Below are 17066 nucleotides of genomic sequence, written 5' to 3' on the forward strand. Positions count from 1 at the left end.
ATTTTTGGAGATCTCAGTGGGGTAACTCTATATGGGTATCCCATGGTACAGTGACAACCTTAAAAAACAGGTTTAATGGTGATGTCCTTCTTACTGAGGGAGGAATACAGATCCATCTGGTCATTATATATGCTAAGTGATAAGAGTTGACCACCTGATATTTCTCATAACTAACATTTATGGTTTCAACACAACACTTGAAAATGACACTCTCATTTCTTCCACTGAAAAAATTTAATGGACTGGTTGGTTAAATTCCCAGATGCCACCCCATTATTAAGAGGTGACTTTAATTGTATTTTGGATGCTGACTTAGATAAATTTCCTCCTGGTCAATCAAAAAAAAAATTGTACACTCCAAACCTTTATAGATCGATTTAACCTCATAGATATTTGGAGAGTCAAAAATCCCAATAATAGGTCATATACATGGAACGATAAAACAAATGCTAAACAATCAAGATTAGATTTTTGGCTAATTTCTAATAAATTTAACAAAGACAGTATAGATGTAGGTATATGGCCCACTCCTCTTACAGATCATAAAACAATATGAAAATAAACCTGTCGCCCTCTGCCTAATGTTCTGCCAAAGCAGTATCTTGGAAACTGAATAATTCTTTGCTACAAAATGATGAGGAGAAAGGAGTCGTCTCAGGGCTAATTTCTCATTACTGGTCCAAAGCTAGAAAAGACAGACAGTTTGGGAATAGTTGGGAACTTTTAAAGTTTGAAATTAGTAAATATTTAAGAAAGGTTGGTAGTGAAAAGTCAAAATCTAGAAAAGCTGAAGAGGAGAAGTTATATCCCGAATCACTCAACTATCTAATAGGCAAATGGAAATATTAGCAGAGGAAGAAGAATTGGAGGTTATGACTTTACAAGATAAATTAGATTTTTATATATCCAAAAAGCAAAGGGAGCTTTTCTTAGGTCCAGATTTAAATGGCTCGAGGAAGGGGAACAGAATTTGCATTATTTTTTCAATTTAGAAAAGCATCACTGCAGTAATAACAGTATTAACAAACTTAACATAAATGGAGTCATTACTGAAGATTACAAGTTCATTTCCAAGTACTGCAGCAATTTCTACAAAAATGTATACATAAAAATGTTTTCTCCATTACACAACCCCATTGGTAAAATATGTTTTTCTGGACTTTCTAAAAGCAATAACAAAGCTATTAGAGCCCTGTTTAAACAAAATATGACCTCATTACCAAGAGCGACCTTTTTTTGGAATCGTTTTGTGAGTGACATATCATGGAAAGAAGCAGCTACCAAATCAATATTTAATTACCAACAAAGTAAAGGAAATTTCTTTTAAACTTATGCACAGAATTTATCCAACCAAAAGCTGTCTCAAAGAAAGGTTTAAGTTAAATATTGATGTGAACTGTAGTTTTTGTAAAACACTTCCAGAATCTGTTGTACACTTGTTTTGGTATTGTCCTGATGTTCACATATTTGGCAAAACCCGTGTAGTTTTATTGTAGATAACATTGTTGACAATTTTGTACTATTTTGGCAAGATGTATTATTTGGAATTCAAAATGACCAAAGGCAAGTGAATACTATGAACAGATACATAATCAACCTTATGATATTATGGGCAAAATTTCATATTCACCAATGTAAATGCACAAGAAGACAGCCTCTTTTTCTTGCATTTATTCAGGATTTCAGACAATAGATTCACTCACTTAAAGACTCTAAAAATGTGAAAGCTATCAATACCTTTTCAGCTTTTTACAAGGTACACTACTTTAAACAGAATATCACTCTCCGCTAAGTCCTCTGTCCCCTAGCGTTTTATATGTTACTGTATTAAGAAAGAAAGAAAGAAAGAAAGAAAGAAAGAAAGAAAGAAAGAAAGAAAGAAAAAAGTTACTGTATGTTTATTTTATTGAATGTAACTCTTCTATATTTGGTTTTATCACCGTATGTTCTGTAATGTTTATGTTTTGTATTGTTTTGATTCATTCAATAAAAAAAAAGAAGTTCTGAGACTCTTTTAACGCTTCGGTGGCCTCACAGCTTCCTGTGTACACGGTGCGTTTAAAAGCTGGTGGAAAGCTGGGTCGTTTGGATTTTCGTGGGAGTCTAGTGTTTTCTCTACTTTTGCCGAATTGGGAAAGACGTTTTTCTGTAGAACAAAAAGAGTAGCTCATCATCCATTGATTATAACACACATACCTTAATTTACTTTTCTGTATTTATATATATATATATATATATATATATATATATATATATATATATATATATATATATATATATATATATATATATATATTATATGGATCAGTATTTGGCCAAATTGTCAATGGCTGAGTGGCTCTGCTGTAGCTGACCACTTTCCTCTCCAGCATCAGGTCTGTTGCTCTCCAGTGTTTGCATCCTGGTGGACTTCATCTCTGCTGCTTGCAGTGTGTCTTTCCTCAGCTGATCCGTCTACTTCGTCTTGCAGAGGGTGCAGCAATTGTGGGTGTAATTGATGTGTGTCCTATAAGCAGGGATGGTGCACAATCTGGTCCAGCCTCCATAATTTCTTAAGCTGGTTGACCTGCAATCACATATTTGGTGTTATTAAAAAAACTAGTTAACGTTGGATGCTTCCATTACATTTCACAATCTTAACCACTTAATCCAACTAGTTAACCATCCCATCAGATCTCACAGAGCACTGTTATTTACCTGTATCTTTAGAATCATTCACTCTGACGTTTTTATATAAAGATGATTAAATAAAATAAACACTGATCAAACAAACAGATAAACCCATTTCTATTTCTCTCCCTCTTTGCCTATAGTTTACAAGTTAGCCAATGTGAATATAGCGACTTTAAAAAGCCAAATAAAGTATATTCATTAACAACACTTACAAAATAAAAACAACAGCAACAACAAAAAAACTCCCCGACCTGCCTTTATGAAAATACCGAGAACAAACACGCAGAAGGGAGATATGGTGTTGAAAGTGATGTCCTTCCCTCTCACCGCTGCAACTCAGGCCATCCAACGCCTCACCTACATCCTCAACCTGCTTTCCAAAGCCTCTTTTAAAAGTGGGAAACCGGGAAAAAAAAATCTAACGTTGTGGCCTAGTATTAGTATGGCAGTATTTCACAAACCACGAGACTCCCATTTTATCAAAGATTATAACGCAGGCAAAGACGATGAACAGTTGTTTACAACGATGCAACCAACTTAGCGATCTACTGCGGCTATCCCGAGTGTGACGTCAGCTGACACAGACCGTAGTGGCGCAAGCAGTGGGCGTGGCATAGCTCAGGTGAGTGAAGAAGAAAATCTCGAACAGGAAGTAGGTGGATTGTGTTTTTGTGGCGTTAACGAAAACAAAGGTAAGGACTTTCAAATGTAGGAAACAGCTATTTTGTGTTGTCAGTCTACAGCGATGTTAGCCTTATCTAAAAACTTTTTTAAAAGGAATAAAAATGGCTATTTGAACAACAGGGGCCTTACAACAATTTAAGAGAAACATATCTGGGCTACCATGTTAACATAAAATAAGTATAATCTCACGTTCCTCATATTATTTATTCACATTATTTTTCAGAATTCACGATTTATATGTTGCTCTGAGATCCCACGTTATCACCACCTTGTGCTCTATCAGTCATTTCATGAATGAAGATGGTCCAGTACTATCATTAGCCTCATTGAACAATCCTTAATGCTGCCTTACTGTTCTCAGCGACTTGATGGCTCCTTCTTCTTGTACGCGGGCACAAGCCAACTATCCATTTTGTTTATGAAAGGCTGTAATAGGATTCGTGTCCATAATCTTCTGTAGGCAAAGGAAGATGCCGGAGAGTGGAAGACACCATCAAAGGAGTGATGTGTCTGCACAGTACAAGAGCAGGGATTATTCTCACAGTGGAGGAGACTCTGTACACCATAGCCAAAGCCGCAACCAAAGACCAAGACATGTGAAAGAGATGAGTTCTGCTGGTGAGAGGAGGGTCAAAGAAAACAGACACAGAGAGACGAGAAGTGCCCCTCAAAAAGAGCCACGTGCTTACAGAGGTCATGGCCACGAAGAACCCTCAAAACTGTGAGAGATGATCTGTAAATGGCTTACTTGTAATTCTGTCACAGACAGAAGAACACTGTTATACTACATTTTTATTGCTATTTTTATGCACTTAATGTATGGAAATAACACATTTCAGTTCACTGTGAAACTGTTTTGTTTGTTTTTAGGTACAGGGGAACATCAGAGTATCACTCTGGAAGAGAGTATTATGAGCAACAACACAGGCAGGCCCTGTACAATCTCAGATACATCTTCACTGCCAGAGGCAAGTATATTTATTTATTTATGGAAGTTCCTTTTTGAAGACCAGTTGGAATTAGTTTTCGTCACTATTCACTATATAAAGATTTCATTATGCCCCCAAAATCTATCATGTAAAAATGTAACATAATGAAAGACAAGATTAAAAAGACATTGGTTTTAAAGTGTAGTGTGTGAAAAGGCTACTAAACATTTCTGCTGAATGTGATCATATACTTGAATATTTTAATGGTAGTGTTGGGACAGAAACAGGGATTCTTTATTACTACCTCTGCCAAGGTGGAGGTTGTGTTTTTGGGAGTGTTGGTCTGTCCGTCTGTCTGGAGGTGATCTGGACACAGGAATATTTTAAAGGATTCTTCACTATAGGGAGATAGGGATCATTTTCCCATTAGAGCTTTATACTCAGAAATAATGCCTAAAATCATTGGCAAAAGAGAGAGAAATTACAATGGCTTGATGGAGGTCTGTGCTCTGAGTGCTTAACAGTTGTTAAGAGTTGATTTAGACAATTAATTACTCTGCTAATCCGTGCTAATTCCCACAGAGATTTCTCCGATTGTCAGAATATTTTGATAATATACACTGTAGAAAACTGTAATCTTATTTTATATCTAATCTCTCTGCTCAGTGTTGCTGTATTTAACATGTGACTCTCAGGTCTCTGCCAGCTCATGGCGTTCTCTGCAAATCTGCTGCTAATAATCTGTGCCGGAGTGCCATACAGCAACAACGGGGGTTACCGTGACCTGGCCAGCCTTGGCGGAATCTACTACTATCAGTTTGGAGGTGCCAATGCCTTCACTGGGGCCGAGGCAGACAGGGTGAAAGAGCTAGATCAACTGTTCCATCAGCTCAAACGCCCTCCGTACATTTTCACAATGGTCGTTGGTGGGGTTTTAATGATCTACTCCTGTGCCATGTTTGCCCTGGGAATTTTCAGAGTGCCTTACCGCTGGCCCCCCGTACTGCTGGCGGAGGCTGTGCTGAATTTTCTGATAGGCTTGGGTTATATCCCTATGCTTGCATTCTACTTTATTAAACTACAGGAAACTTACAACGATCCCATCTGTAAGGAGAGAGAACAAATGTACAAAAGCAAAGGGCACAAGGGCTTTGAGTGTCAGTTCAATGGTGCAGATATCTCCGGAGGACTCTTTGGAGTGGTGGGGGTGTTTGTTTTCATTTTTGGTGCAGTGTTAGCTGTCAGAGCTTTCAGGTCAGTGCGAGAACTTAAGAAGCAAAATACAAATGAGGACAATAATTTTTAAAGTGTCTTTTAATGCCTTTGAACAAAAGACGAACTAAGTAAAAATCCCTGATGAGAAGTTTTTTTTCTTTGACTCTTATTGTTACCTCTGTATGAACTTGTAATCCATTTTAAAACTTTTTTTATTTAACATATTAGAATGCTTTTATTTTCCTGATATTTCTTCCTTTTACATACGTTTTTATCATGTCATATTTTCTATGAATGTTAAGTCATAATAAACTACTGCAACTGTGTGTCAGATTGTCTTTATTTGGAAATTAAAATGCAGACAGAAAAACTATGTGACAAAAAAATGTCCAGAAAATATTTGGGTTTTGTAGACATCAGTTGTGAAATGGAGACAAACATTTCAAACACAGGGTCCAAAACAGTTATTTATTTTTTTTACTTAAGACAGACTTAAAAATGAGATTGTCTGATGTTACAGTCTGAACAGGTTTCATAACCCAAGATCAAAACAAATTTTATATTTGTGTTTTCGTTAGACATGACGTCAGACTGAGCATGTTATTTTATTTTTGCTTTTATTAGCTTAAGTTTATTTGTATTAGTTCATACATACAACATTGCATTTCTGAGTAACACTTGTATGCTTGCTGCTCGATTGAGTTGCAATAACTTGGCCTTTTTTTTATTCTCACCTTAAGGACTGACGAAGAGAAAGATTTTTTTTTCTCTCAAACAGTCTGCAAGCTAAATCTAAGTGCAGAAACGTATCAAATGTCTTTTCTACTGCAGCTGAACAAGAGAAAATAACTTGAAACCAGCACTCATTTAAATTTTGGTTGAATCATATAAGATTTGTGATCAGGAAAGCAGCAAAAATCTTGTCTATTGATTAAAAGCGATGTTGATGGTGTTTATTGGTGTGAAATAATTGAGTAAAATGGACAAAATGATTCACAGTAAAAAGTTTTATTGCTACTTGGCTTAAAGTTAATAAAAACAAATTCTTTGCTGAAAACTAATGATAGCAGCATTTAAAATAAAACCTTTACCCCTTTAAGGAAGATTCAAGGGAATCCTATTAACAGCAAAAGTGGTCATTGTTAGTTCAATTCCTAAATAAATCTTCATTTAATGATGAAACATAAATTTAGCAATGATCTGCATGCTAAAATACAAACCTAAAAATATTGGATATGGTCCATTTTATGCAAATAAATCACATTTGCTTTTATGTTGACTTCTATTTAGAACATGCTGTCAATATTAAATACAATTACAGTTAGTACCACCGTCAGTACCATAATTAGTTACAGTTTTCTGTAGAATCCCAGTCACTTTCAATTCTGTAGTGAAGAGGGAAATAGAAATTAGCATGATACAATGAAGTACAAAAATAAACGTCAGCTTCTTGGCATTGAGGAAAAAAATATTCAAGCATTTCTTGTAAATAATACACAGAAAGGACCCATCTGATTAAACAATGGCTACTTTGGTCACATGTTAAAACAACTGGAGCATGATCAGCTTCATTCACTTTTCACACAGAATTACAGTCAATCCATTGTTCACACAGGCATGCATACACCTACTGAATGTGTGCACTAAAAATTGGAACTACACACAAACACAGTTTGCAAGATAAGTACAGGGAGGCTGTTAACTTGTGCAAAAAGAAAATTATTCCTTCAAGTTGTTGAGTGGATCATTAAAAAGAAACACTGTCAACTACTTTATTTAGCTTTTCTTCTACTTTGGCGTATGAAGGGAGTCAGAAGTATTGTACCACCACATTACTTCCATTAAAGAATTAAAGGGAGATTCTAAACCATTGCATACTATCTTGTGTCATATCTTCCCTTTCCTGTGCAGTCTACATAACATCAAAATATACTATTCAATACATTTCAAGTTGAACATGTATATTGCAAAGGACTGTGGATGAATATATGGCATCAATCAAGAGGCAGACAGAATAAATTGGGGGGAAAATGCTGCAGTGCAACGCCACATGTACATCTGACTGAGGACATACAAATAAAACGACATATGAACTATACAACTCATAAATACAACCCCAACTACATACATCATCCACACACACACACCAGTCAATATTTATATTCAGACATATTGAGGACTTTTGTAGTTTTAGGAGAAAATTTGACTCTGATTTACATTTCTATTTACAATTGACACATTGCATAATTTACAAGGAAATTGCTGCAAACACTACTATGTTGCATGAAACCTTCACTAAGTTCAACCTCCTCTCTTTGAGCCTGCTAAAAATGTCAGAAATAGACCAACTTTATTTACAATCATATTTTAATCTCGGCTTGCTCTCTGGCAGGAATGCCTGTAGTGTCCATCAAAGTTTTGCAGACTTCAGTCCAGAACTCTGACACTGTGTAGGTTCTCATCGGGGAGGTCAGAGCCACAAAGTCCCATGTGTTTAGCCTCTCACACACAGTGCCCTGAACTCTGTTAGTAACCTTATTATTGTTATTAGCTAATAAAATGTGGTCTCCCATTTGATATAGCAGAAAAACTAAATCTAAAATGTGTGGTTAAATCAGTACCAGTATGTGCTATACTGGTACTGGTACCATTTGCATGTTATCATACAGAGAACTATCAGACAGTTGGGGGTAAATCAGCATAATGTTTTAGCCACACATGCACAAAAACTTTACTGTCTGATTTTTCAGCCTCATAATTTATTGATATAAAGTGAAAGTAATGTTGACAGATAATGATTAAATACTAAGGAGTGAATATTATGCCATTTATGATACTGATGTTAAATATTTAATTATTAATTAAGACACTATGAAAAAAATCCAGTTTACTGAAAACAAAAACAAACATGTTAATAATAATAACAAATGTCTGTCATGTTTAAAAAAAAACATCAACTAAAAAACTGATTGCCGTCATGTCCCTTAATCCTCAATTCCATTATTAGTGTATTCTTTGAGAAGAGATAAAGTGCAGGGAAGCCAAAATTGTCCAAGCAACTCAAATATACATGACTCTGGATACCACTATTTTCTGTGTACAAAGTGCTTATAACAATGTTTTTTTTTCTTTCAAGCTCCAACACCTAGCTAAAAACAAATAAAGGGTTATCATTCATTCATTCATTATGGAGCCAAGGATAACCAACACCCACAGAGCTAAAGATTTTACTCACAAACAGAACATAGATGATTCAAAGGGATCCTCCTTTCAAAAATACTTAGTGGTACTTTAAGGCAAAAGGAAAAGGTCCAGCTATTCATTTGCTATGGAATCCCAAAACTGAGGTGGCAACCAAAAATAGACATCTAATGTAGTAATCACTGACAGCAGCAATTACCTATGCTTTGGCCTACTTATAACCACAGCAGCCCAGCAGAGCTGCTTCCTCTTATGGCACAAAGTGGGGACGTTCAGGGCTGGATGAACTGAGGTTTCTGGGGTTGCACAATACTGTTATTACCTGATCATTCAGATAACAGGAATAAGATAAATATGGTAATCTACATATGTTGAAAAACAGCTGCTGTTAACACTCTATGTGTTATTCTGAGACTTAGCTAGTATGCTCACTGCAAGATCTCATACTGCTGCTGCACTCTGTGTGATCTGTGCTTGAAAGAAGCATTGCTCAAAGATCAGAAAGTAGCACATAAGAAAATATGTGCACATGAAAAGAGAGCAACTTCAAATTATAGAAAAGCCTTGATTTGTTTCAGTGCCGAATTGACTTTGTGAAAAAATGATTTAAATTGGTATATCATCAACATCCCTTGCTCCCATGCACCCCTCATTACAGCACTAAGATTAGCTGAGACATGAAAATGTCAATAACTTTATCTGCAAGCAGAGACAAGTGGTGACGATGGATTTTTAAAATCTAAACACTTTTTGAGATACTGTAATTAATTCTTATTCTTTCAGCAATTGTTCACATCCTGTTTGCATTAAGTCATTTCTCCAGTTAGACAGTTGAATGGTTTACAGGACTCTTGTTTAAGCATGAGTTCCCACATTAAATTCTCATTTTTTGTTCATTGCAGCCACATATTTTCTATTTCTACCCAATCAAATTTACAGCACACCCTAACACATCCTGCTGCCCCCCTAGCTGACCACAGTTGATGGGTATAGCAGCTTTCGTGTCATATATTTGATGAAACGAGCGGTATTACAAAACATACGACTGTGCAGGGACAGTGAAGTTCCTATAAGGGAAATGTTTGCACTGAACATCTTAAGGTAACACTAATATGAAATGATCATCAGAGCTGTAAAAGGGTAGCAGCCTCTAAAGTGTGCCAGACTGCTTCATGTTAATAAAAAGGGTTTCTTGGTTTTTTTTGTTTGGTTTATTTTTTTACAGAACATACAAATACTGTATCTATCAGTCGGTTTTTAACAGTGCATCATGTAATACCCGACTGATTTGTTTAAATTATTGTAATTAGATTATTCCCAAACATCCTGAACACTCCAATTCACCATGACCAATAAACTGGTTAATTTCTAGTTAATCTTTTATGTTCTTTGAATGTAGATTTTAAGGAGGTTGTTCATGATAATGAGGAATCACTAATTTCTCCATTAAAAGCGTTTTTTTTTAAGTTCTACAGAAACTATAGCTGAAAGTTGAAATGACTGATACTGCACTGCTTTATATAAGAAATCTACTCAATCCTGATGTAAGCAGCTCAAGCAGATGTGAGCATGTACTACAATGTAAATTAAAACTCAACTATAACATTTCTGTTTTATTTTGTCTTCACATCTTTTAGTCCCATAATGCACTCGTACAGTCTCATTTCCTTTATAAGCCACAGGCAGAGGCAAAGAGAGAGACACTGTCCTCCCTTTCAAACTAATCAGCTCACAACCCCCTTAAAAATAATCTTGATGTGGGGAACACTTGGCTGTGTCATCTGTAGTAGGCACTTTTTCAAGTTTCAGTCATAGTGCTTCTCTCCAGGACCTGAGAGACCACGAAGCCCCTGGAGAGGAGAATTGATGTGGTCTCTAAACGCACCTGCTAGAATGCTTAACTTTCCAAGTAAAGGGAATTGCTTCTTACATGTTCAAACACACAAGGTATCCCATTTCAGGTCAGGCTTGTTTTTGTCTATAAGAACCAGTGTTCTTGCTCAAGTCTTACAAACTGGAATTCTTGTTTGCCCATACATTTTTGTTTTTACCTCATATTAATGGCACAATATCACAAAGTGATTATTAAAGTCTAACAGGTTTGTCTTGTCCTCTGGAATGGCAACTTTAACTGAAATTTGCCACATGGATAAGAAAAATCCTCAGATTTCCCCAGAATGGCGTCTGTAGTGACATAGCACTGTGCTGGCACCCCTGCACCTTACCTTAGAGGGCAGTGTCATAGACTTCCTGCTGTAGGATGGGAACTGGGCCTGGGACCAAGTTTGAGGCAAATGCAGGGGGGTGTGGATGATCCCACACAGGATCTTTTAAGGAGGTGGGTGTAGTTGGTGCGGAGAGGCCAATAATTAGAGGACTCTGGCCTCTTAGCTGCTCCCTTACTTCCTGCTCCAGACTGGGAGGCACAATCAGCTGATCTTCTGGGTCCTGCTGAGCTGGGGCAGTGAAGTAACCAGACTTTTTCTTAGGTGCCTCCAGGGCCACCTCTATGAGATTATGACTGTCCTCTGGGGCTACCACAGAGCCATTGGGCAGCTTCTTCCCAAACAGGCTGGAGGTAGAAGGGGACTTCTTAAGGTCTGCAATCTCCCTCCCACACACAGCCAGCAGGCAGCCATTTGTAGCAGAAACCACCACACTGTTCTGTCTGCGCATTTTACCATTGCGATAGTCAGAGCTCCGTTTTTCAAGGTTCAAATCTTTGGGGCTCTCAGGAGCCCCTGATCGGAGTTGGAAAGCACAGCAGTGAATGTCTACTTCCACTTCTAACTTGCTACCATTAGAAATAACACCCTCTAATGGAGCTTCGTCATCACTGTCCAGGCCGTTGTCAGACTGGTTATTGGAAAATGCAGCACAGGAGGGCTGCCGCTGGAAAAGGCCTGGGTGGGTTCCTGAACCAGCTGGGCCTGGCACCATGATCCCGCACAGTGTAGTAGCGGGGTGCAGGCTACAGCGCCTCTCTAGGCGGGATGCAGAGCCAGAGGAAGTGTGTTCGTCTGAAGCAGTGGACCCTGCCTCACTCCCCACCTCAGAGGCCGATGTCTCACTGCTGAATTCAGTGATGACAGCACTGCTGGATGATAGGTTGGATGGATCACTAGGACCTGTTGTGACAGGAATGGGCACAGTGGAAGGAGGTGGACCCCGTGGTTCAGAGGTGGAGACCAGTGGCTCACAAGTACAGCTGTCCTCCCCGATATGAAGGGACACCACCACAGCTCCAATGTTGTCCTTGCAACCATAGCTCTGGGCGAGTGAACACAGCTTCTTAGCAGCAGTGCGTGGATCCCGCACTGCCTGCACAGTATACACAGCCTCCTGGTAGGACACCCGCTCAAACAGGGCTCGATTCCCCAGGATCAAGAACTCATCCTGGGAGCAGAGAGGCTCGGTGTGCACCCAGGGCTTTGGAAGCACGCACGGAGACAGATAAGAGCAGCCCAAGAGGCGGGAGCAGCATGTCACTCCACTCACTTTGTTATCCTGTTTAGAAAAAAAAAAAACATTATAAATATGTGAATGCATACAACTGCATAAAGCTGCATTTTAACTCTAGATCAAACGTTCTACATGATAGTTAGTAGTTTAAAAAAGTACACTAATATATTGTGCTTGTTTGTGTGTATTACCTCTGTTATAATGGCTTTAATGAGTTTAACCCTCTCCATTTCCTCAGTACAGTTCTCCAAGCTGTACACCTTTGAGAGAGGTACAGGTTGTCCATCTCGGCACAGTACAGCTTGGCAGTTACCTACGTTAGCCACAGTAAGGCTAAAGTAACCTCCAGGATCTGGAGTCTCGCGGTGGATGTAACAAAGCAAAGCAGAGGCTCCCAGTTTCTGGCCAGCCATGCCGAGTTTTCTGCCCAGTAAAAATCAAGATGCTTACAAACTTTTACAGCCACTAGCTGAAGTAAGAGTGCAGCTCTGTTCTGCTAAAATACAGTACAAGTGCATTAAAAACATTTGTAGACTAACACTCAGAAAATCTGTCTTACCTGTGAGAGGTGAGGAAAGTATTGCACATATACACACTGTCAATACTGGAGTGCTGCAGTTCCTCGCACAGTACATCTCCCATAGTGCACTGCAACAGCCGAGGCACTTCCTCGTTGCGGTCTCCATCAAAGATGCCGTAGCATGCTTCCACACTGTCTCTGAAGCGGTCTACAGCCAGCACAGACACACACAACCTGCCCAAACAATAGATGCACATTAACAAAGAGAAGACTTGGAGCTTCCCAGAAACCTCATACATTCTGCAGTGATACAACAGGTTCAACAGTAAGGGGTGACAGATGATAGCGGACACCACTGTGTAGGTTCCTGTGGAGGCCTTGACCTTGCAGAAGCAGCCCGGCAAGCTGAGCTCTTAAACAGTAATGCACAAAACACTACAAATGTTTCTCTCAAGAATATTTGCCAGCCACCACCTATGATGACATCCTAACAGTCAGAGTTTTAAGGAACGTTTTTGACAGCAGAGGACATGAAATAGAGTTGGACATCTTACATTAACTAGCTAAACTGAGACGTTGACAGGCATGAATACTTTCATGTATTACTTATTATCTCAGACTCTTCAATAATTAATTTAATCATCAGATTCGGTTTGAATAAACACTGTGCAGCTAAGTATTCACTGTGAATGAAATCCAATCCCAGAAACACAAAAGCAGTACGCACTTGTTTCTTTGGCCACACATTTCAGAGTAACCGTGATTCCATGGAATCGAGGAACTCAGTGAGTCTGTTGTCATGGGAGATTTCTGGTCTAATTTCAGGGTGGTGATGTGACTAAAAACAGAAAATACATTTAGTTAAAAGCAGAGTAGAACAATGTTTATATTTCATGTATAGTATTTAAGTGCAGTGGGTCTGAGGATACACACAACATAAAACAAAGGTTATCAACAACACAAGATTGTGAACTGTGAAAGATATTTTGTTCCTTGGTTTTGTTATGTTTTTGTTATTATTACACTCACTGTTGCTGTTATCAAATTTCAAGTCTTTTTCTGTGTTTTATGAAATTTAGTGTACTCTGTTACATTATTTTTATTTATTTAAGTGCAGGGATTCTCTCTGCACTTCTGTGCTTTCAAAAGTTTAGTTCTTTTTATTTTGTTGTTGTTTTGCACCTAAGGGCCACTGTGTCATATCTAAAATCAAGGTGTTATTGATTCTATTTTAGGATTGACAAATTTATTTGATTTCCTGGTCATGAGACTTACCTGAAGAGGTTGAGGGTTTTGTGTTCCAGCATGAGGCTGCTGTTGCCCATCAGGTCCAGCTCTTGTAGCGTTGCAGGCAAGGAATCAGGCAGCTGGATCTCAGTCAGCTCATTGCAGGTTAAGTCAACAAGCTGCATGTTAACACACACAAAGCACAAAAGAAATGATTGTGCATATGCTGTTTTTCTGAACTTCCTATAAATAAGCTGTATGACGGTGAATATAATATTTTAATCACCAGAACGTAACTGGAACTGGATAATATTAGGTAATATATTTGTCTGGTTTTATTGAACAATGATGAAAGCAGCTTTTTGTCAGTCAGTCAAAATACAGTGTTATTTTTCTCCATAACAGTTTCAGATCAAGTTTTATATTTCACTGAAATAAAAATGGAAGTTCATTCATTAAATTTGTGAAGTAATTGATAGTTTCTGCATAGATCTCTTTTGAGGATGACTTTTTCTCTCTTTTTAGCCACAGCAGCCAAAGATTTAATTGTATTTTTTGCAGCATGGGATGGTGTGTGGTCTTGCATGAAAATAATTTTCCTGCAGAAAACTTGGTTTTTCCTTTTACACCATAGCAGGAAATTGTCAATTAGAAACTGCATGTATTTTGCTGAGGTTATTTTAACTAACTCCCCATAATTCCAGTCCAAAACATCACTCCACCACCACCTTGCTGACATCACAGCCTTGTCTGGACACAATAGCCATTCCCCAACCATTCAGAACTCCATCCATCTAGACTATCTAGTGTAGAGTAGCATTCACCAGTGAATAAAAGAAAATTAGTCTTCATGTAATTCTGAGCCCACTGCAAACATTTTTCTTTGTGAGCACTGGTTAAATGGTGTTGAAAAACAGCTTTATGCACAACTGCAAGCCTTTGAAGAATTCTGCATGGAGAGGTTCTTTGGATCCCATAGAAACCACCTGCTTTAAATACCTGCTTGTTGTGCATCAGTGGCTTTTTAACAGCTGCTTTCTTTATACAATACAGTTGCCTGACAGACTTTTTTTTATCTGAACTACCTGTTTGCTCTCTGAATTACACACACATTTTTAACAGAACAATGATCTTGCTTGAGTTTTTGTGATATCCGATGTTTTCATTCCTTTGGTAAGGCATTGCACTATTTCATGCTTTTCGTTTGCAGAAAGATCATTCTTTTTCCCCATACTGCATAGAAACTGGGACTTACCAGATCTAAACAGACAGAAGTGACAACACAAGCTAAATCTTCCAAATGTTTAATTAACTGACCTTGATCTCAGGCAGGTTGAGGATCTCTGGGAAGACAGTTATGTGATTCGAGTGTGCTATGAGGGTGTGCAATCTCTTGCAGCTGGACACGGTGGAGGGGATCGTCTTTAGCTTGTTGCCACTTAAATTTAGCTCCTCCAGCAGTTCCAGCTTGCTCAGCTTACTGGAGACAACAAATGAGAATTTTAAGAAGATGTAAAAGGACAAACTGGAAAATATCAATCATAAAGCAAGCAGACACAAACAAAACATTGGTTATGTGGCACACCTGGCAGGGAATGAGAGCATCTGGTTGTAGGCAATGTGAAGGATCCGCAGGTTCTGATGTCCCACCAACACAGCGCCGCAGTTCTCGTCCAGGTTGTTCCCTGTCAGGTAGAGCTCCTGGAGTGTGCTGAGGCTCTCCTCTGATTGGCTGCTGGGAGGAATACTTTCCAAAGAGTTGGCTGACACGTTTAAGTATTTTAGGCTGTAAAGGAAAACAGATTAAAAACAAGAATAACTCTGAGACATACCATACACCATGTTTACCACAAAAAAAGTTCAAATTAGAGATGCACAGATAGGATATCAGTCTAACATCAGTATCGGACTAAATTTAGCTTGTTGACTGCAACCAGACTGCCTACAGGATAAAATCAACCAAAGGCAATGACTACTATTTAAATGGTGTTTCCTGGTTGTGTTGAATGGACCATGTGCCCTGGAACTTAATGGGTTTATTTTTCCATGTAATTTTGTTGGTCACAAATTGTCAATACTAAAAGAAGACACCGTTTGTAGCAATTAAAGCTGCAAGTCTATCCGCTAGCTACATCTAGATACTGGGATTTTTACTTTTTTTTCTTTTTTCATTGCTTCTGTTCCTTCAAGCTCCTTTGAGAAAAGATGTACAGTATATATACTAAGATCATGTGACACTTGGACTGTAAAAAGCCGGCCCTATTTAACTAATTATGTGAGTTCTTAAGATAATTAATCACACCAGAGCTTAGTTAGAGGCTCCATCTCAAAGGAAGTGAATAGATATGCACACCAATATTTTTTGGTGTTCTTCTTGTTTTTTTAGGTTTTTTTTTTGTTTGTTTTATTTCACCAATTTGAGCTCTTTTTTCTTCTTTTTTTTACCCAAGAATATTTGGAGCACTCCACTGAATGAAAAGGTCTTCATCAGGACATTTAAAAAGTTTAACTGTTTTCTGTGCAGAGTGTTTTTTGTTTAGTGTTTTTTAATCACTGCCTTTCAGTCATTTGTGAAAAATTTTAAATAATGCTATTTTTTCATTATCTCGTGACATATTACCACTGTAAATCTGTAACGGGTAGTTTACCAGTTACAGCTGCAGAGTTCATGAATAGCCAACATGATTCAGCAAAGCTGATTATAAGGTTGAGATTTACACCCTGTTCATTAAGCATGTACCTAAGTTACACATGTTAAACTAAAGAGTCAATACAGACTAACTGTTACATATTAGAGTTTCTTAAATGTTCAGTACTATTTCAGCACAAAGTAGTGGCAACGAAAGAATCTTTTTCCATTTCTAATTTTATTTCTTATGTTCAGTATACTACAAAGGCAACACTTATTGACAGAGTTAATCTGTCCATGAAAGTGTTGTAATGGCGTACATGTTGCTTAAACAGCACAGTGACAAGGGAGAGGGATTTTAAAGCAAGTGATTCTTATGTAATTGGTGTTGTTGAGTCATTATCTGAGCATATCACAGGCTGAAGAGTAGTAAAAACGGTCCCTGACCCAGTGAAGTGTGAACTTTTTTGTAACTTCTTACTAATTTCATGGCTTTTTGCCATTTAGCAAATGAATAAGTCACCAC

General features: G+C 38.0%; 2 protein-coding genes across 4 annotated transcripts in view; one reads left to right on the top strand and one right to left on the bottom strand.

Moving 5' to 3' along the window:
- The first annotated feature begins 3281 nt into the window (after window positions 1-3281).
- Window positions 3282-5827, top strand: marveld3 (MARVEL domain containing 3). Its single transcript, XM_041979959.1, has 4 exons — window positions 3282-3365; window positions 3818-4078; window positions 4228-4325; window positions 4982-5827. Exons 2-4 carry the CDS (start codon window positions 3828-3830, stop codon window positions 5590-5592), a joined length of 960 nt encoding a protein of 319 aa, XP_041835893.1. The 5' UTR covers window positions 3282-3365; window positions 3818-3827; the 3' UTR covers window positions 5593-5827.
- Window positions 5828-6493: 666 nt separating this feature from the next.
- The window catches only part of phlpp2 (PH domain and leucine rich repeat protein phosphatase 2), a 39657-nt gene continuing 29084 nt past the window's right edge, over window positions 6494-17066 (bottom strand). For all 3 annotated transcript variants that reach the window (XM_041979941.1, XM_041979932.1, XM_041979949.1), the window contains exons 13-19: window positions 15497-15697; window positions 15229-15391; window positions 13960-14090; window positions 13412-13522; window positions 12724-12918; window positions 12356-12587; window positions 6494-12209 (exon numbers count right to left, since the gene is read on the bottom strand). In XM_041979941.1, the coding sequence (XP_041835875.1) occupies window positions 10929-12209; window positions 12356-12587; window positions 12724-12918; window positions 13412-13522; window positions 13960-14090; window positions 15229-15391; window positions 15497-15697 (2314 nt within the window). In that variant the 3' untranslated portion in view covers window positions 6494-10928. The remainder of the gene's footprint in view (window positions 12210-12355; window positions 12588-12723; window positions 12919-13411; window positions 13523-13959; window positions 14091-15228; window positions 15392-15496; window positions 15698-17066) is intronic.

This window comes from Melanotaenia boesemani, chromosome 1, assembly GCF_017639745.1.
Source record: "Melanotaenia boesemani isolate fMelBoe1 chromosome 1, fMelBoe1.pri, whole genome shotgun sequence".
NCBI classification, from domain to species: Eukaryota; Metazoa; Chordata; class Actinopteri; order Atheriniformes; family Melanotaeniidae; genus Melanotaenia; species Melanotaenia boesemani.

Bases quoted from the DNA above. Each gene is read 5' to 3' on its own strand.
- marveld3 (XM_041979959.1), top strand. From the start codon at position 3,828: ATGCCGGAGAGTGGAAGACACCATCAAAGGAGTGATGTGTCTGCACAG. The intron at 4,079-4,227 runs GTGAGAGATGAT...GTTTGTTTTTAG, and splicing joins CACGAAGAACCCTCAAAACT to GTACAGGGGAACATCAGAGT. The intron at 4,326-4,981 runs GCAAGTATATTT...TGTGACTCTCAG, and splicing joins ATACATCTTCACTGCCAGAG to GTCTCTGCCAGCTCATGGCG.